The sequence below is a fragment of the Rhinoraja longicauda genome, chromosome 37 (assembly GCF_053455715.1).
Source record: "Rhinoraja longicauda isolate Sanriku21f chromosome 37, sRhiLon1.1, whole genome shotgun sequence".
Classification (NCBI taxonomy): domain Eukaryota; kingdom Metazoa; phylum Chordata; class Chondrichthyes; order Rajiformes; family Arhynchobatidae; genus Rhinoraja; species Rhinoraja longicauda.
Genome location: NC_135989.1, coordinates 15083451 through 15104226, shown reverse-complemented (window position 1 = coordinate 15104226; position 20776 = coordinate 15083451). Strand labels below are relative to the sequence as shown.

The following is a 20776-nucleotide window of genomic DNA, read 5'->3' as shown; positions in this document are numbered from 1 at the left end:
TGCTGCCCCCAATTCTAATGTGCAATCTTAAATTGAAATGAGCATACTCAACAATCAAATTCACACTTGAAAGCTTTTTAGAAGTATCAATGATTTATGATCTCAAAATGTCAAATGTTATGTGATACTCCCAGCGTGTGATCCCAAGAAATACACAGATGGTTGAATTAGCTCAGGGACTAATAACATGACGCAGGCTTCCCAGAAATAATACGTTCATTAAAAATAACTCCCCAACTCTCGCTTGTAGAAAAAACACTGATTAAAAGGCTTCAGGCTGTTGACAGAGTAACGAAGGGTTGACTGTGAAGGGGGCTGTCCTGGTGAACATAAACCCAACACAGAGGCTGATTCCTCTCAGTCCACGTCCCAGTGTCGTTCCATTTGCCCACCCCCTTAAAAAAATGAAACCAAAATCTGGCAGGCTACTTTTTCACAACTAAATATGGAACCAATTCAGTCTGCTGTTTCCTCCAGAAATTCAAACTTGTGTTATAGACAATAGACAATAGACAATAGGTGCAGGAGTAGGCCATTCAGCCCTTCGAGCCAGCACCGCTATTTAATGCGATCATGGCTGATCACTCTCAATCAGTACCCCATTCCTGCCTTCTTCCCATACCCCCTCACTCCGCTATCCTTAAGAGCTCTATCCAGCTCTCTCTTGAAAGCATCCAACGAACTGGCCTCCACTGCCTTCTGAGGCAGAGAATTCCACACCTTCACCACTCTCTGACTGAAAAAGTTCTTCCTCATCTCCGTTCTAAATGGCCTACCCCTTATTCTTAAACTGTGGCCCCTTGTTCTGGACTCCCCCAACATTGGGAACATGTTTCCTGCCTCTAATGTGTCCAATCCCCTAATTATCTTATATGTTTCAATAAGATCCCCCCTCATCCTTCTAAATTCCAGTGTACACAAGCCCAATCGCTCCAGCCTTTCAACATAAAACAACATAAATTGTTCTGAGAAATTTTAATATTTTATTTTAAGAAGTTGTTTCGCTTAGTTTAAGAGATACAGTATGGAAGCAGGCCCTTTGACCCACCGAGTCTGTGCTTATCATCAATCACCCAGTAACACAAATTCTCAGTCTGAAGAAGGGTCTCGACCCGAAACGTCACCCATTCCTTTTCTCCTGAGATGCTGCATGACCCGCTGAGTTACTCCAGCTTTTGGGTCTGTCTTCATCATTTCTATATTATCCTGCTTTCTCATTGTGGAGACAATTTATAGAGGCCAATTAACTGACAACCCTGCACATCTTTGGGATCAAGGAAGAAACTGGAGCACCTGGAAGAAACCAATGCACCACAAGGAGAACGTGCGAACTCCACACAGTTGTTCTATGTGATTCATTTTCTGCCAGATGCCTATTAGTTCCAGCAACCTAGCAGTGCCTGAGTACTACCCCTTCAATAGTGTAGTGCTCACTATTGCCCTTCCAACAGTGTGGCATTTCCTCAGTAATGACCCTCCAATATTGTGACGCTCCCCGAACTACTAATGCCAGAGTGCAGCATCCCATCTGCTATGGCAACTTCCAGACTTTTCCGGAATTATTTTCCAATTGCCATTTCTACACAGGGAGTCGGAGTGATCTTACACAAACCCAACACAACAGATCTTCCAGTCGTTTTTCCAGTTTAATTAGTTGTTTACTGAAGCAGTTGTACAAACAAGGAGGTGAACATACCAGGCTGTACTTATTTTGCATACAAGTCGTAGCTGGCTGCTCTGTCCCTGGTCTGGTCTCAGGTCTCAGGTCTTTCCAGGTCAGACCACATCTGTCCAGGTCGGACCAGGTCTGGTAAGAACTGTATGCTGTCCCTCCATGTATCTGGCCACTCCCAGTCCCTGAACTGAGCTGAACAGAATTCCCCCTCTGACAGCAGAACTCCCAACTCTGACATGGAAGCTCTTGCACAATCTATTTGGTCAGAGTGATACAGCGTGGAAACAACCCCTTTGGCCCAACTTGCCCACATTGACCAACATGTCCCCCTTGCCTGCATTTGTCCCATATCCCTCTAAACCTGTCCAATCCTTGTACCTGACTAAACGTTTCTGAAACATTGCAATAGTACCTGCCTCAACTACCTCCTCTGGCAGCTCGTTCCATACACCACCACTCTTTGCGCAAAAAGTAACCCCTCAGGTTCCTATTAAATCTTCGGCCCTTCAAGCCAGCACCGCCATCCAATATGATCATGGCTGATCATCTGAAATCAGTACCCCATTCCTGCTTTTCCCCATATCCCTTGATTCCTTTAGCCCTAAGAGCTAAATCTAATTCTCTCTTGAAAGCATCCAGTGAATTGGTCTCCACTGTCTTCTATGGCAGAGAATTCCACAGATTCACAACTCTCTGGGTGAAGAAGTTTTTCCTCATCTCAGACCCTTCTTCAGTCTCGACCCGAAACGTCACCCATTCCTTCTCACCCGAGATGCTGCCCAAAGTATCTTTGATGCTGCCTGACCTGCTGAGTTACTCCAGCATTTTGTGTCGATCTTCAAACTAAACTGGATAGCGTTGAGTTTCTCTCAAATCAGTACACTTGAATATAAGGTTCGGTTTCAACAATGTTCTCTTATTTCCCAACAAATTTACCAACTCGAATTCACCAACAATCTGTATGGTATTGGCAGTAACCTTTCCCAGCAAGGACTTGCGCAAGTTAAATGCTTTTTTAAACCCATGCTTTTTATGACTTAATGCTTAAAATGCTTTTTTTAACCCATTTTCAGGCACATCAAGGAATAATTCTCCAACATAGTTATACATCTTTTTTATTCATCGTCTTCTACAGCGCTGTCGCTGGGAGATTTTTATTTTTAAAGTTTTGTTTAGTTTATCTTCAAGTGTACAGTGAAGAAGGTTGTTTTTATAACTGCCTGCAAATACAAAAAAAAGAAATCGAGCGGAAATTTGAGGAAATTAAATCCTGACGCCGGGTCTTGACCCGAAACGTCAACCATTCCTTTGCTTCCAAGATGCTGAGTTCCTCCAGCAGTTTGTGTTTCTGTTATTTAAGGAAACACTGTTCGTGTTAAGAATCTGAAGAATACAATACAATATATCTATATTGTCATTGTACAGGGGTACAACGAGATTGGGAATGCGCCTCCCATACGATGCAATAATTTAATTAATTTAAACAACAACCCAACGAAACAAATTGTAACAAATTGTAAGGGTGTCGACCCGAAACGTCACCTTCTCTCCAGAGATGCTGCCTGTCCCGCTGAGTTACTCCAGCATTTTGTGACTGTCTAAATAAATAAAGCAACGTGCAGAGAATGTGTACAAAAAGATGGTTAGGTGTGCAGAGCGGTGGGGAATTGGCAGCCAAGGGGTTGAGCTGCAGCGACTTGGCGTCAGGCCAGGGTGTGAGCTGGAAATGAATGGCTCTGTCGTCAGAGTGAAACAGAAGGGGGCCGGGCAGGCTGGCGTCACCGACTCCAACACACACTCCCTCCCTCCCTCCTCGACTGCTACTAATACCCGGAGCCAGGGCTCGCAGAGCTGCACTTCACCCGGTCCCTGCTAAAACATGGCATGATTTTAACCTCAATGTGCAGGAAGAAACTGCTTTACACCGAGGATAGACAGTTTCAGTTCAGCAGAAGGTTGTCTCGACCCGAAATGTCACCCATTCCTTCTCTCCAGAGATGATGCCTGTCCCGCTGAGTTACTCCAGCTTTTTGTGTCTGTCTTCGGTTTAAACCATCACCTGCAGTTCCTCCCGACACACATTCAGTTCAGTTTGGTTTATTGCCATGTGTACAATACAATACAATACAATATATCTTTATTGTCATTGTACAGGGGTACAACGAGATTGGGAATGCGCCTCCCATACGATGCAATAAATTAATTAATTTAAACAACAACAACCCAACGAAACAAATTGTAACAGTTTTAAGACAGAATAAAGTGCAAGTAGATCTGTGCCGGATCACTGTGCGATGTGACCATCTGGCTCAGCAGGACCGGTTCATAGCAGCTATGGCCCTGGGGATGAAGCTGTTCCTGAGTCTGGAGGTGCGGACGTAGAAGGCCTTGTATCGCCTGCCCAAAGGAAGGAGTTTGAACAGACTGTTGCAGGGGTGTGAGGAGTCTTTGTGGATGCTGGTGGCTTTTCTGAGGCATCGTGTGTTGTAGATGCCCTCCAAGGCTGGTAGCTGTGTTCCGATAGTCCTCTGAGCTCTATGGACTACCCGCTGAAGAGCTTTCCTTTCTGCCTCCGTGCAGCTGAGGTACCACACAGGGATGCCATGAGTTAGGATGCTCTCTATGGTGCAGAGGTACAGTGAAAAGCTTTTGTTGCGTGCTAACCAGGCAGCGGAAAGACAATACATGATTACAATCGAGCCATTTACAGTGTATAGATACATGACAAGGGAATAATGTTTAGTGCAAGGTAAAGCCAGCAAAGTCCAATCAAAGATAGTCCGAGGGTCACCGACGAGGTAGATAGTAGTTCAAGACTGCTCTCTGGTTGTGGTAGGATGATTCAGTACACAAAATGCTGGAGTAACTCAGCAGGACAGGCAGCATCTCTGGAGAGAAGGAATGGGAGATGTTTCGGCTCAAGACTCTTCTTTTTACCTGAAAATGGATTCAGGCTCCGCGCAAGTTCATAATAAGTCCATAAGTGATAGGAGCAGAATTAGGCAAATCAGCCCATCGAGTCTACCGGTCATTCAATCATGGACGATCTATCTTCCCATTTGATCACTTTCACCATTCCCAGCTCCGTGCCGAATACCCAACAAGTTCCTCCTCTGGTGAGGATGGACCCTTCTCATGACTGACCACACCGTGTGCCAGTTCTGTCGGTTTGTCCCGTACACATTACTTGGTTGACCATGCTGCCTCATTACATCTGTCACCCCATCACCTGGTCAGTCCATCTCTAGGAGATGTATGTGGATCAAGAGTGTACGAAGGAACTGCAGATGCAGGTTTACACTGGACAGACACAAAAAGATTGGAGTAACTCAGCGGGACAGGCAGCATCTCTGGAGAGAAGGGAAAGAAAGTGAAGGGAAGAAAACATCACCCATTCCTTCTCTCCAGAGATGCTGCCTGAGTTACTCCAGCATTTTGTGTGTGTCTTCGATTTAAACCAGTATCTGCAGTTCCTTCCTACAGAACCATTGTCATTTTCAGTTCCTTAATACACTTTTATTTTTTTGTACTCGTGTCATGACAGATTAATCAGTGGAGTAATGGAGTACTGTACACTGCAACATGGTACTGAAACACATCCATCCTGATCGGTTCACCTCATTAGTTTTTATATTGATAGTAACCACCGCCATCCTTGTTCAATAGGCAGATTAATTACAGTGACATCTGTACTGTTCTGCCAACAAGTTGTGCATCTTTGCTCTCAGCAGTCCACCTCTGTCCTTGCTCTGATTGCAGATTTGTCTCCATCTTTGCTCTGGCTGTGTCTCCCATACCCACTCCGCATTGTTTAATTCCATCGGATGATCCGTTTTTATGGGTCTCAGAAACATCGCTGCCATTACGTTACAGTCGTGATGAAACATTTAGCCGTAATAATTACGATGCCTCATTTGCCTTGTGCTCATCATGTCTCCAAGGAATTTGGCGCTGCCTGTCCCGCTGAGTTACTCCAGCATTTTGTGTCTATCTTCTATTGTGGATGAAGAGTATTGAACTTGAATGTGTTGCACTTTGTGGTTGCTGCTTCTGTGGAGTTTGCTAGAACTGAGATGAAGTAAAACTTTTTTCAGTCAGAGAGTTGTGAATCTGTGGAATTCTCTGCCTCAGAAGGCAGTGGAGGCCAATTCTCTGAATGCATTCAAGAGAGAGCTAGATAGAGCTCTTAAGGATAGCGAAGTCAGGGGGTATGGGGAGAAGGCAGGAACGGGATACCGATTGAGAATGATCAGCCATGATCACATTGAATGGCGGTGCGTATAGGCTTGAAGGGCCGAATGGCCTCCTCCTGCACCTATTGTCTATTGCATGTTGTCACTGAACCATGTGGATTTGCTCAGGCTGAAGAGTTATTCCAGTACAGAATCAGCTCACCAAGTCTGCCATTCCCCAAGAGTCCATCACCCACCTGCACCTCAAGGGCCATTTACAATGACCAGTTAACCCACCAACCCACACATTTTGGGGATGTGGGAGGAAACTGAAGTGTCCAGAGCAAACCCACATGGTGCAGAAAGAACGTGCAAACTCCACATAACCAGCACTTGTGATCATGTAGGAAAATAACTGCAGATGCTGGTACAAATCAAAGGTATATCAAAATGCTGAAGTAACTCAGCGGGTCAGGCAGCATTTCAGGAGAGAAGGAATGGGTGACATTTCGGGTCAAGACCCTTCTTCAGACTCCACTCCATGAGCACGTGATCATGATTGAACCCGGTTCTCTGGCCCTTTGGGCAGTGGGTCTACTAATTGCACCATTCATAATGGTTTGTTAGCCTCTGACCTGCCACCATCCTGAAGATAGTGCCTCTTGTTGCGATGTGGGTGGGTGCACATTGGCCACTGTGTAATGTCCTATCCATGCGGCTGCACCTTGTCCACTCCCCACAGTTAGTGGTGGCAGGAAAATGAACTACAATGTGCAACACAGCCAAGTCTAATACCCTTCTAAGATAGACATAAAGTGCTGGAGTAACTCTGTGGGTCAGGCAGCATATCTGGAGAAAATAGATGAGTGCGTTTTGGGTCGGGACCCATCTTCCAATACCCTTCTGATTGATGTCCAATTTTGCTTGGAAGAAGAGTTTAGTAATCATTAGATAGAGATGACAGAGGAGAACAACTCTCGTTCGAGACAGGGTGAAGAGATGGGCAGAAACCTGGTTAGAGGCGAGGAGTCAAGAAATGGCAGTGCAGAGACCAGTGGACCAAAACACCTCTGTCCATGAACTTACCATTCCATTACTTTCCCTTTCACCTTAAGCATGCCTTTGTGATTTGCATCAACCGGTATCTTTATGTATGACTACCACTTTCTGACCACTCTATGGCTAACGTAATAATGGATTTAACAATATGATCTGGATAAGAAATAGATTGGATTAGGAATGAGCCCTCACCTGGGACTGGAACATTGAGATTGGGATGAGTTTGGGTTAGGGTTCCCCTCAGGGATGAGAACATTGGTTAATGAAAGATGGACGTTGAGATTGCAAAGAGTTTACCATGAATATCTCATGGAAATTTCAAGAGTTATTGGGCGAAATGTGGACAGCATAGATATAATTGTTGAATCAGGGACATACACAAAGTGCTGTCATCGACCGTCAATCGTGTGTCGTCCCGCAAGGCTTCGCCACCGCCGAAGCCTCATGCTCCATCATTCAATAAGATCATGGCTAATCTTGGTCTCAACACTACTTTCCTCCTCACTCCCCACAACTCCCTGGACTCCTTGAAGTTAAAATGCCTGTCTGTCTCTCCCTTACATACATTCATCCATTGCAGTCTCTCTAGGGTACAGAACTCCAAAGAGTCATGACCTTAACAGATGAAATTCCTCCTTATCTCTGCCTCGAATGAGCAAACATTACTCTGCAATTATGTCCCCTAGTTTTCTATAACCCACCCAAGAGAGTCCCTAATAATCCCCCTCAAAATCATAACTGCTTCCATTGCATCACCTCTCCTCCTTCTATACTCCAAATGATCAGAGATGCAACCCAACCAACCTTCATGAAGACAGACACAAAGTGCTGGAGTAACTCAGCGGGTCAGGCAGCATCTCTGGAGAAAAAGAATGGGTGACGTTTCGGGTTGGTACCCTTCTTCATATTTTAAATGTCACCCACCCATTCCTTCTCTCCAGAGATGCTGCCTGCCCCGCTGAGTTACTCCAGCATTTTGTGTCCATCTTCGATTTAAACCAGCATCTGCAGTTCTTTCCTACACAACTAGAGAGCAGTCCTGAACTACTATCTATCTCACTGGTGACCCTCGGACTATCTATGATTGGGATTTACTGGCTTTACCTTGCACTAAATGATAGTCCCTTAACATGTATCTGTACACTGTGAATGGGTCGATTGTAATCACGTATTGTCTTTCCGCTGACTGGTTAGCACGTAATAAAAGCTTTTCACTGTACCTCGGTACACGTGACAACACATTAACTGAACTAAAGTTCGCTGCACATGGACTAGTAACATAACAGAGGGAGAGAGCGTGAGAACAGCTTCTCTCTTATGTTTAGGAAGGAGCTGCAGTTGTTGGTTTGCATCGAAGATAGACACAAAATGCTGCAAGGAAAAAAAACTGCTGATGCTGGTTTAAATCGAAGGTAGACACGAAATGCTGGAGTAACTCAGCGGGTCAGGCAGCATCTCGGGAGAGAAGGGATGGGTGACGTTTCGGGTCGAGACCCTTCTTCAGACTTCAGTCCACCTTCGACACAAAATGCTGAGGTTACAGGCAGCATCTCTTGAGATTTTTTCTTTCTTCACCAGAGATGCTGCCTGCCCCGCTGAGATACTCCAGCATTTTTAGTGTCTATCTTTGGTGCACGACCAGCTGGGTCTATCTTTGGTGCACGACCAGCATCTCCCCCAGTTCCTTCCTACACACTCTTGTCTTATCTTCCCTGCCCATGAAGGTCGTCTGACGTGTTTCTCAGATGAGAAGCCCCGGTCCGGTCCACAGCCATGCGCCAGTGTCCGGGTTTTCGGGGCTGTCGTGCTACCTCGGGGACAGAGAGAAGTGAGTAAAGTGCTGGGGGAAGTTGAACGGTGGAAGTTGTCCCGGCCGTTCCTGCCTCTGGGGGGTCGCGAAGGGGCTTCTCGGATGTACCCGAGGATAGGAGTCCAGCCCTGGGAGGAACGGTGTTATGCATTTCTCCTTCAGTGAGGAAGACATTAAGAAACAGCGGTACACCAGGACTCTTAGGTTGGTGGGTCGTTGCCGGAGATCTTGCACAGTGACTCGGGGAAGAAGGGGCAACAGGCGCCGGCTCCACCCTGGGGCCACGGGCACCCAGACACCAGCTCCACCCTGGGGCCACGGGCACCCAGACACCAGCTCCACCCTGGGGCCACGGGCGCCCGGACACAAGTTCCATCCTGGAGCCACGGGCGCCCGGACACGAGCTCCACTCTGGAGCCACGGGCGCCCGGACACTAGCTCCACTCTGGAGCCACGGGCGCCCGGACACCAGCTCCACACAGGCGCCCAGACATCAGCTGCCTGCTGCTACCCCAAGCGTACGAACGCTAGCTCCGTCCTGGAGCTAGAAGCGTCCGAACGCCAGCTCCGTCTTGGAGCTGCTGGACTAAAACTCCAGCTCCATCCTGGAGTCACTGGACTCAAACGCTGGCTCCATCCTAGACCCAGAAGGTCTAAAACAGCAGCTCAATCCTGGGGCCACCAGGGCTGAAGCACCAGCTCCACTCTGGGGCCACGAGGGCTCAAACAGTAGCTCCATCCTGCTCAAAATCATCAAGTCTTTGCAGTGCAGAGGACCTTATTGAGCCCACACTGTTGCTTTATAGAACAAATGTGTAGGACGGAACTGCAGGTGCTGGTTTACATTGAAGATAGACACAAAATGCTGGAGTAACTCAGCACGACAGGCAGCATCTCTGGAGAGAAGGAATGGGTGACATTTCGGGTCGAGTCTGAAGAAGGGTCTCGACCCGAAATATCACCCATTCCTTCCATCCAGAGATGTTGCCTGTCGTGCTGAGTTACTCCAGCATGTTGTGTCTGCTTTGTAGAACAATCCAGTCAATCCCAAATTATTAAACATCGGACCATCCAGCAGGATGAGCATGTTGGGAAGAGGAGAACACCAGCAGGGTGGGGGCTACAGGGGTGATGTTGAGATGGAGTGTGTTCAGCTGAGTGTTGTATTGGAGATTGACGGTACTGAGGCTTCTCAACTCTACATTTAACGGAGTGGACCAGGCTGTTTGTGTACCTCAGATCAGTTTTGTTTCGGTTTAGTTTATTGTTACGTGTACCGAGGTACAGTGAAAAGCTTTTGTTACGTGCTAACCGTGCCAGAGGAAGGACTATGCATGATTACAATCGAGGTATTTACAGTGTACAGATACATGATTAGCGAATAACGTTAGTGCAAGGTCACTTATACCTGAGTCACTTGGACACTGTGATGGGGTCTCAACCTGCCTGCTTAGGCAAATTAGCAGAGCAAATGCCCCACCATGAAGCAGTGGACATAATGCAATGATTTACAGAATCCTGATTGATTCCTGGGGTAGTTCTTCCAGCTAGGATTCCAGACCGTTTTTGCTTTGGATTAATATCCAGAGTGATCCTTATCAATATCCTGCTCCTGATAAATAACCCGCTGTTTGAAAAAAAATACTTGCTGTTCATTAGTATCCAGTTCCACATCAGTAATCCACCCCTGATCAATAACCATCTCTAGATCAGTGCTCTGTTTCTCATGTGTAATAATCTTTCCTGGTTAACTTGTAAGTGTGTGTGTGTGTGTGCGCATGTGCGAGTGTGTGAGTGTGTGTGCGTTTGTGTGTGTGTGTGCATGAGAGAGAGATAAAGACACACGTTCAGCTACCTTTTCCATGTAAGAAGGAACTGCAGATGCTGGTTTAAGCCGAAGATAGACACAAAAAGCAGGAGTAACTCAGCGGGACAGGCAGCATCTCTGGAGAGAAGGAATGGGTGATGTCGGGTTGAAGAAGGGTCTCAACCCAAAACGTTTCACCCATTCCTTCTCTCCAGAGATGCTTTCTGCCCCGGTATTTTGTGTCTATCTTTGTTACCGAACAGTCTGTCCTCAGCAGAGGCCTCATCTTTGTTCCCCTCCGCCCCCACATCAACGAGTTCCGGGTCCGCCATGATGTGGAGCTCTTCGTCCGTCGCTTCCGACTCCGAGCCTTTTTCCATGGGAAGGAGTCCTCACCCCCCAGTGATGACCCCGTCTCTAGCGGACCCCCTCCTATTGGACCCCCCGGTTGGTCAACTACCCTCACTAGAACTTTTCATCTCCAACTGCCGGCGGGACATTAACCGCCTCAAATTCTCCACTCCCCTGACTCACTCTAACCTCTCCCCTCCTGAACGTTCAGCCCTCCACTCTGCAACAACCCTGACTTAGTCACCAAACCCACTGACAAGGGAGGTGCTGTGGTAGTCTGGCGTGCTGACCTCTACCGGACCGAGGCCAGACGACAACTCTCGGACACCTCCTCCAACTTATCCTTGGGCCATGACCCCACCGACGAGCACCAGACCTTAAGAACTTATTTCCACCTCCTCGACTCCATCCTATCCCCCCCCCTGGTCAAATCCCTCCCCACCTATGTCCAAGACACCTCACATGCTCTCCGTCTCCTCGATAACTTCCGGTTTCCAGGCCCCCACTCCCTCATCTTTACCATGGATGTCCAGTCACTCTACACTTCCATCCCCCACAAGGATGGTCTTGAAGCCATCCGTTTCTTCCTCGACCGTAGAACCAGCCAATCCCCATCTACCAACACTCTCCTCCGCCTAGCAGAGCTGGTTCTTACCCTTAACAACTTCTCCTTTGACTCCTCCCACTTCCTCCAAACCAGAGGCGTAGCTATGGGCACTCGCATGGGCCCTAGCTACGCCTGCCTCTTTGTCGGGTACGTCGAACAATCCCTGTTCCAGACGTACACTGGCCCCATCCCCGAACTCTACCTCCACTACATCGACGACTGCATTGGTGCTACCTCTTGTACCCATGCAGAACTCACTGTCTTCATACATTTCACCACCAATTTCCATCCTGCTCTTAAATATACCTGGACTATCTCCGACATCTCCTTACCGTTTCTGGACCTCACCATCTTCATCACAGGAGACAGACTAGTGACTGACATCTACTACAAGCCCACTGACTCACACGGCTATCTGGACTACACCTCTTCCCACCCTGACTCCTGCAAAAAGTCTATCCCCTACTCCCAATTCCTCTGTCTACGCCGCATCTGCGCCCGGGATGAGATGTTTCACACTAGGGGATCAGAGATGTCCTCATTCTTCAGGAAACGGGGCTTCCCCTCTACCATTATAGATGAGGCTCTCACTAGGGCATCCTCTATTTCCCACAGCTCCGCTCCTGCTCCCCCTACCCCCACTCATAACAAGGACAGAATCCCCCTTGTCCTCACCTTCCACCCCATCAGCCAGTGCATCCAACAAATCATCCTCCAACATTTCTGTCACCTCCAACGGGACCCCACCACTGGCCACATCTTCCCATTTCCTCCCTTTTCTGCGTTCTGCAGAGACCGTTCCCTCCGTAACTCCCTGGTCCACTCGTCCCTTTCTACCCAAACCACCCCCTCCCCGGGCACTTTCCCCTGCAACTGCACGAGATGCAACATCTGTCCCTTTACCTCCCCCCTCAACTCCATCCAAGGACCTAAACAGTCTTTCCAGGTGAGACAGAGGTTCACCTGCACCTCCTCCAACCTCATCTATTGCAACCGCTGCCCTAGATGTCAATTTCTCTACATCGGCAAGACCAAACGCAGGCTTGGCGATCGTTTCGCTCAACACCTTCGCTCAGTCTGTCTTAACCAACCTGATCTCCCGGTGGCTGAGCCCTTCAACTCCCCCTCCCACTCCCAGTCTGACCTTTCTGTCATGGGCCTCCTCCAGTGCCATAGTGAGGCCCACCGGAAATTGGAGGAACAGCACCTCATATTTGGCTTGGGCAGCTTGCAGACCAACGGTATGAACATTGACTTCTCCAACTTTAGATAGTTCCTCTGTCTCTCTCTTTTCCTCCCACTCCCCCTTCCCAGATCTCCCTCTATCTTCCTGTCTCCACCTATATCCTTCCTTTGTCCCGCCCCCCGGACATCAGTCTGAAGAAGGGTCTCGACTCGAAACGTCACCCATTCCCTCTCTCCTAGATGCTGCCTGACTTGCTGAGTTACTCCAGCATTTTGTGAATAAATACCTTCGATTTGTACCAGCATCTGCAGTTATTTTCCTATACTTTTGTGTCTATCTAACTGTTTTCCGTGACTATGTTGTTCTGTGTTCTGACTTGTATCGAGTACAGAAGAGAAATGAACTGGTGCACGTGTGTATGTAGGCAATGAGATAAGATCAGAACGGTGACTTGTGACAGTGCAGTCCAGGAAGAACAGTTGAAGTGGGAATGAAAGGCTTCTCAGACCAGTGTAGGAAAGAGTAGACAATAGACAATAGACAATAGGTGCAGGAGGAGGCCATTCAGCCCTTCGAGCCAGCACCGCCATTCAATGTGATCATGGCTGATCATTCTCAATCAGTGCCCCGTTCCTGCCTTCTCCCCATACCCCCTGACTCTGCTATCCTTAAGAGCTCTATCTAGCTCTACTTTGAATGCATTCAGAGAATTGGCCTCCACTGCCTTCTGAGGCAGGGAATTCCACAGATTCACAACTCTGGGTGAAAAAGTTTTTCCTCATCTCCGTTCTAAATGGCCTACCCCTTATTCTTAAACTGTGGCCCCTGGTACTGGACTCCCCCAACATTGGGAACATGTTTCCTGCCTCTAGCGTGTCCAATCCCGTAATAATCTTATACGTTTCGATAAGATCCCCTCTCATCCTTCTAAATTCCAGTGTGTACAAGCCCAGTCGCTCCATTCTTTCAACATATGACAGTCCCGCCATCCCGGGAACCTGTTTACTCAGAGAGAAGGATAAGGGCTAGGGCATAGGATGTTTAATCCTGGAGTATGTGGCGAAGGGTGGTGAGAACAGGTTGGTAATATAAACACTGGTTGCAAGCATGCAGTTAGTGAAGCTTCTATTAATGCTCAACCAGTGTTTGTGGTGATGTAGATTTTCTAGTTTAGTTTAGTTTAGTTTAGTTTATTGTCACGTGTTTATTGTCATTGTTACAGCAAAAAGCTCTTGTTGCGCGCTAACCAGCCAGCAGAAAGACAATAAATACATGGTTACAATCGAGCCATATGTAGTGTACGGGTACATGTTAAGGGAACAACTTTTAGTGCAAAGTAAAGCCAGCAATGTCTGATCAAGGATAGTCCGAGGGTCACCAATGAGGTAGATAGTAGTTCAGCACCGCTCTCTGGTTGTGGTAGGGATGGTTCAGTTGCCTGATAATAGCTGGGAAGAAACTGTCCCTGAATCTGGAGGTGTGTGCTTTCACACTTCTGTACCTCTTGCCAGATTCCACTTAATCTGACTTCAATCAGCTCATGTTCTTATCTTTTGACACTTGTCATGAATACTTTGAGATATTGTTCTGGAATAAGCCCAGATTGGCATCGATCCCAGGTGGCCATGTATTCTTGTACAACCTAGAGTAGACTGTAAAGTTAACTGAACGTACACTGCCTATTGCAGTACCTCTGCCTTCTCCATTGATGATCCACAAGCTATTAGGGCTCCCTTTATTGGGGCATTCTGTGTCCCAACATATAGTCATCTTCCTCTAATAGAGAACCACGGATACAACCTGTGTCCCTGAACGCAGTTGTAATGATGTTGATGGGAGTTAGTGTTTCACTTTAGTTTATTGTCATAAGGTCATAAGGAATAGGAGTAGAATTAGGCCATTCGGCCCATCAAGTCTACTCCGCCATTCAATCATGGCTGATCTATCTCTCCCTCCTAACCCCATTCTCCTGCCTTCTCCCCATAACCTCTGACACCCGTACTAATTAAGAATCTATCTATCTCTGCCTTAAATATATCCACTGACCTGACCTCCACAGCCCTCTGTGGCAAAGAATTCCACAGATTCGCCACCCTCTGACTGAAGACATTTCTCCTCATCTCCTTCCTAACAGAATGTCTTTTAATACTGAGGCTTTGACCTCTAGTCCTGAGCTCTCCCACTAGTGGAAACATCCTCTCCACATCCACTCTGTCCAAGCCTTTACATGTAACGAGGTACAGTGAAAAGCTTTTGTTAACCTCAAACTTCGGTTTGTTTAATTTCTTTCTAGTGAGACATTTAAAAGGAGATGCTATCGTCTTCTGAGAGGGATAGCACAAATTCCACTCCGATATGTCCAACAAGTGCAGGTATGTCCCTGACATCAGTCTGAAGAAGGGTCTCGACCCGAAACGTCACCCATTCCTTCTCTCCCGAGATGCTGCCTGTCCCGCTGAGTTACTCCAACATTTTGTGATACCTTTGTTTCTTGATTAGTCATGGCGAAAAAGGTTACGGGGAGAGGGCAGGAGAATGGGGTTGAGAGGGAGAGACAGGTCAACCAAGTTCGAATGGCGGAGTAGATCCGATGGGACGAATGGGCTAATTCTGCCATTTTGAACTTGTGAATATTTGTGTCTCAGTCAAGATCACCAACAGTGAGGATCACGTTGTTTGTTTGTGGAAGCTTGCGTTGGCTGCCACATTTCCTACTTTGCTACACAACAACACAGCACGTACTTCATTGGCTGTGAGACATCCTGAAATAAATGTGAGAGGTGCTATGGAAATGTAGGTCATTCAAGGTGATGAAAACTGCATTCGTTTATTTCAGATTTTGAAGGCAACTTCCATGTCGGAAATTTTGCAACGCAGCGTCCCAAAAGTGTGGGATATTAAAGCAAATGCTTTTGGCTGCTGGAACTGGAAAGGAAATGCTGGAAATACATAACATGTTTGGCAGCATCTGTGGAGAGAGGGACTGTCAACATTGTGAATGACCTTTCTGCAGCAGGGTGGATGTGAATAGGATGATTCCCAGTTAGTCAGTTTAGTTTATTGTCACGTGTACCGAGGTACAGTGAAAAGCTGTATGTTGCCTGCTATCCAGTCAGCGGAAAGACAATACATGATTACAATCGAGCCGTTTACAGTGTGTAGAAACATGATAAGGGAATAGTATTTAGTGCAGGGTAAAGCCAGCAAAAACCAATCAAGGATAGTCAGAGGGTTACCAAAGAGGTGGATGTTAGAGTTAAAGTAAGCAATGTTGTTGTAAATTGTAAGTGTGTGTAGGATAGCGTTAATGTGCGGGGATTGCTGGTCGGAGCGGACTTGGTGGGCCGAAGGGCCTGTTTCCAAGCTGTATCTCTAAACTAAACTAAACAAAACTAAATGAGGCAGAGTTTATTTTCTCTCAGAGGATCATGTCTGAGATTTTCTTCCTTGGAAGCAAAGTGTTTGAATATTTCTAGGATGGAGCGGTAAGCAAGGGAGTGAAAGGTTACCAGAGGCGATGCAGGGACGTGGAGTTGAGATTACAATCGGCCATTTAGAAAGGTGGAACAGAGTCTCAAAGGGCCAGGTGGTCTGTGCCTGCTCCACGTCTATGTGTTGATAAATTTATTGATCCTACCCAATGGTGGTGGTGCAGATGGAATAGTTAGTTTAGCTTTAGTTTAGAGATACAGGGCGGAAACAGACACTTCGGCCCACCGAGTACGCGCCAACCAGCGATCCCCGCACACTAACACTATCCTACACACACTAGGGACAGTTATACCAAGCCAATTAGCCTACAAACCTGTAGGTATTTGGAGTTTAGGAGGAAACCGGAGGTCCCGGAGAAAACCCACGCAGGTCACGGGGAGAACGTACAAACTCCATACAGACAGCACCCGTCGTCAGGATTGAACCCGGGTCCCTGGCACAGTAAGGCAGCAACTCTACCGCTGCGATGTTACATTTTTCAAAGAAGGGTGCCCTTGAATCTTGACTCCATCCCACCTGGTAATGTCGTGCCGTGACAGAGCTCAGAACAGAATCTGTTTGGGGAGTGTGGTTAGGGCATGCAAATAATGTGGTTTGCCCGCGAGGAAACTGAGTGTCAGTGCTGGGGTTGTTGGCCTGGGACTTGCTGCTGACAATGCTCTGCTTAGCCTTGCAATTAACTTTGGAGTATGTTGTGGGAATAGCATTGGTGATATATATCTCTGCTGCACCTTAATGTTCCTGCTATAGGTTATCCAAGTTCCAAAACGTGCTGAACGGAAGGAGAGACTGTGAGCTTTGTACCTGGCTGGACGTCTTGGTCTTTGAACAATTTCCTCAGATGGCCCAAGACTGTGCCACCACATTGAAGGCCTTGGCCAAAGGTCATTGCCAATGTCCACCTTTGCTAAGAAGGTTGATATTGATGATGAAATCCAGACCCTTTGTCAGACACTACTGATAAAATTCCCCCCTTTCAAAGTTTTGGTTGCTGGGTTTGAGTATTGGCATTTGTGGGACTTGTTGGGCTGAGTACTTTACTTTAATACTTTAGAGATACAGTACAGTAGAGGAAACAGGCCCTTCGGCCCACCAAGTCCGCGATGACCAGCGATCACCACGTACACTAGCACTGTCCCACACACGAGGGATGATTTACAATTTTACAAAAGCCAATTAATCTACAAACCTGTACGTCTTTGGAGTGTGGAAGGAAATCGGAGCACCCAGAGAAGACCCATGAGGTCACAGGGAGAACGTCCAAACTCCGTACAGACAGCACCCGTAGTCAGACCTTATAGTTGGACCCATAGTCAGATCCGTAGTCAGGATCGAACCCGGGTCTCTGGTGCTGTAAGGCAGCAACTCTAGCGCTGAGCCACTGGGTTGCCCACAGCGTTGAGTGTGTACGTTCTCCCCGTGACCTGCGTGGGATTTCTCCGAGTTCATCGGTTTCCGCCCACATTCCAAAGACGTGCAGGTTTGTAGGTTAATTGGCTTGGTATAAATGTAAAATTGTTCCTAGTGTGTGTAGGATAGTGTTAATGTGCAGTATGGTATGGACTTGCTTGTTTCCGCACTGTACCTCTAAACTAAACTCAGATAATGTCAAATCTTTCCCGTTGTACAATATTTTGTAACTTCATCACTGAGGTGTCAGGGGTTATGGGGAGAAGGCAGGAGAATGGGGTTAGGAGGGAGAGATAGATCAACCATGATTGAATGGCAGAGTAGACTTCATGGGCCAAATAGCCTAATTCTGCTCCTATCACTTATGACCTTACGGAAAAGCCATGTTCAAAATTTTCAACCAAGTCCTCTAGTCACAAACCTGCCAACCAGTGGAAATGGCTCCTCCTCATCAACCACATCAATTCCTATAAATATCTAAAAGTTTTGATTGATTAACTGTAAATTCCAAGAAATACATTCCATGGTATGTGTAATCTGTCCTCATAGTCCAGCTGGTGAGGCTGTACCATGCTTCCTCCAAGGCCAATATATCCTTCCCAAGGTATGCTGGCCAGAACTGCTCAGCAACCACCACAGGTGGGCCAACAGACCTTGGTATTGCTGCAGCAGAAACTTCCCACCCCTTGTGCTTCAGTCTCCTGTGAACAAGGGAGAGGGGATGTTGGATTGAGTTTAGTTTATTGTCACGCGTACCGAGGTGCAGGGGGCTCCTCAGCTTATGATGGGGTTCCGTTCCGAGAAACCCATCGCAAAACCGAAAATATTGTAAGTCGAAATGCATTCAATGCACCTGAACACGTGGCCGGAGGCGAGCTGTGGCTAGCTACGGGCCGCAGCCATTTACACCATCGCAAAGTCGAAACATCGCAAGTCGAAGCATCGTAAGCCAGGAGGTACCTGTACAGCGAAAAGATTTTGTTGCGTGCTGAGACTGACTCCGCCCCCAGTCTTTACACATCCCCAACCCTTTCCACTCGTCACTTTGATTTCATGTTTCATGATACTAGGTTAATTCCTGGAATGGCGGGACTGTCATATGTTGAAAGACTGGAGCGACTAGGCTTGTATACACTGGAATTTAGAAGGATGAGAGGGGATCTTATCGAAACGTATAAGATTATTAAGGGGCTGGACACGTTAGAGGCAGGAAACATGTTCCCAATGTTGGGGGAGTCCAGAACCAGGGGCCACAGTTTAAGAATAAGGGGTAGGCCATTTAGAACGGAGATGAGGAAAAACTTTTTCAGTCAGAGAGTTGTGAATCTGTGGAATTCTCTGCCTCAGAAGGCAGTGGAGGCCAATTCTCTGAATTCATTCAAGAGAGAACCAGATAGAGCTCTTAAGGATAGCGGAGTCAGGGGGTATGGGGAGAAGGCAGGAACGGGGTACTGATTGAGAATGATCAGCCATGATCACATTGAATGGCGGTGCTGGCTCGAAGGGCCGAATGACCTCCTCCTGCACTTACTGTCTATTGTCTATTGTTTCATGTATCTTGTGTTTTTATGACTGTTGGCAGTTCAATTTCCCTCCCGAGATAAATAAAGTTCTATCGTATCGTATCGTAACCAGGCATCGGAAAGACAATACATGATTACAGTCGAGCCGCCCACAGTGTACAGATAAAGGGAATAACGTGAATAACGTTTAGTGCAAGATATAAGTCCAGTAAAGTCTGATCAAAGGTTGCCCATGGGGTCTCCAATGAGGTCGATAGTAGCTCAGGACTGCTCTCTAGTTGTGGTGGGATGGTTCAGGGAGTGTATACCTCAGGGAGAGTCAGAACACCAAGGGAGGGGATGGAAGAACAACATTTGAAAACCAATGCATTGGCCATTTAAACCTAACATGGCCGAACAGCAAGGAGGCATTTCTTTAGCCAAAGGGTGGTGAATCAGTAGAGTTCATTACCACAGAGGGCAGGTGGGGGAAGTTATTGGGTATTTATAAAGCACTGGATTGAGAGGTTCTTGATTGGTTCGGATGTCAGGGGTTACGGGGAGAAGGCAGGAGAATGGGGTTGAGAGGAAAAAATAGATCAGCCATGATCAAATGGTGGAGCAGAGTCGATAATACTACGTCTTATGATCTTATGAACTTTCCAAGTGCTCAGCCATTTGGTGGGAAGTCTGGGTGAATAACAGCCATGTCTCCTCTCTTTATGCCACAGTTTTGATGTTGAGAATGGCCCATCTCCAGCTCGGAGTCCGATGGATGCACAAGCAAGTCCAGGACTGGTCCATCATCCGACCTTCCCCCAGAGCCAGCGCCGGGAATCATTCCTCTACCGGTCGGACAGCGACTATGACACCTCACCCAAAACAATGTCTCGAAATTCCTCCGTGACCAGTGATGTGTGAGTACAACTTCCCAACGTCACATTATTTACACACTCTCTGTCTCTGTCTCTGTCTCTCTCTTTCACTGAGATCTCCTCTCTCTCTCTTGCTCTTGGCAGCTTTTCTTTCCATCTCCCTCTGCCACCCCCTCTCTTTCTCTGTGCATGAAATATAGAACAGCACAGCACAGGGACAGGCCCTTCAGCCCACAATGTCTGTGCCAAACTGATCCAAACTAATCTCATCTGCCTGCACATGATCCCTCTCCCTCCATTCTTTGCATGCCCATGCGTCTATCTAAAAACCTCTTGAAATGCAGTCCCTCTAATTCCTCTCTTTATGTCCTCACCCTCCCATCGTCTCTTCTCCCACTCCCTCTTTCCTCTCTTCTCCACACCTTTAGTTACACTCCATCATCCCATCCCCACATTCACTTTCTCGCTCTCTCTCTCTCTTCCACTCTCCCTCTCTCAACCTCTCCCCTGATCTCGTTCGCTTTCTGCATCTCTCCCCCTTTCTTGCCCTCTTCCCTTCTCTCCTCGATCTCTACTCTACATCAAAAAGCTCTATGTAGCAAGTGCTTCCTGTCAAACGTGCTTTATCTCTTACGAGACGAATGCTTTCCAGACACTGGAAATTGATATAAACCAGAAAATGTTGGAAACGCTCAAATGTGAATTACTGTCTCTGGAGAGACAGACCGAAGAAACATGTCATATGGTGATCCCTCATCAGATCACCGACCAGAAATATTCGCTGTGTTTCTTTTTCCACAGATACTGCCTGACCCTGCAGATTTTTATTT

General features: G+C 47.2%; 1 protein-coding gene across 1 annotated transcript in view; it reads left to right on the top strand.

Moving 5' to 3' along the window:
* The window catches only part of LOC144610592 (3',5'-cyclic-AMP phosphodiesterase 4B-like), a 227439-nt gene that overhangs the window by 178191 nt on the left and 28472 nt on the right, over nt 1-20776 (top strand). The window contains exon 4 of the mRNA XM_078429401.1: nt 19803-19988. Coding sequence (XP_078285527.1) covers nt 19803-19988 — 186 coding nt within the window. The remainder of the gene's footprint in view (nt 1-19802; nt 19989-20776) is intronic.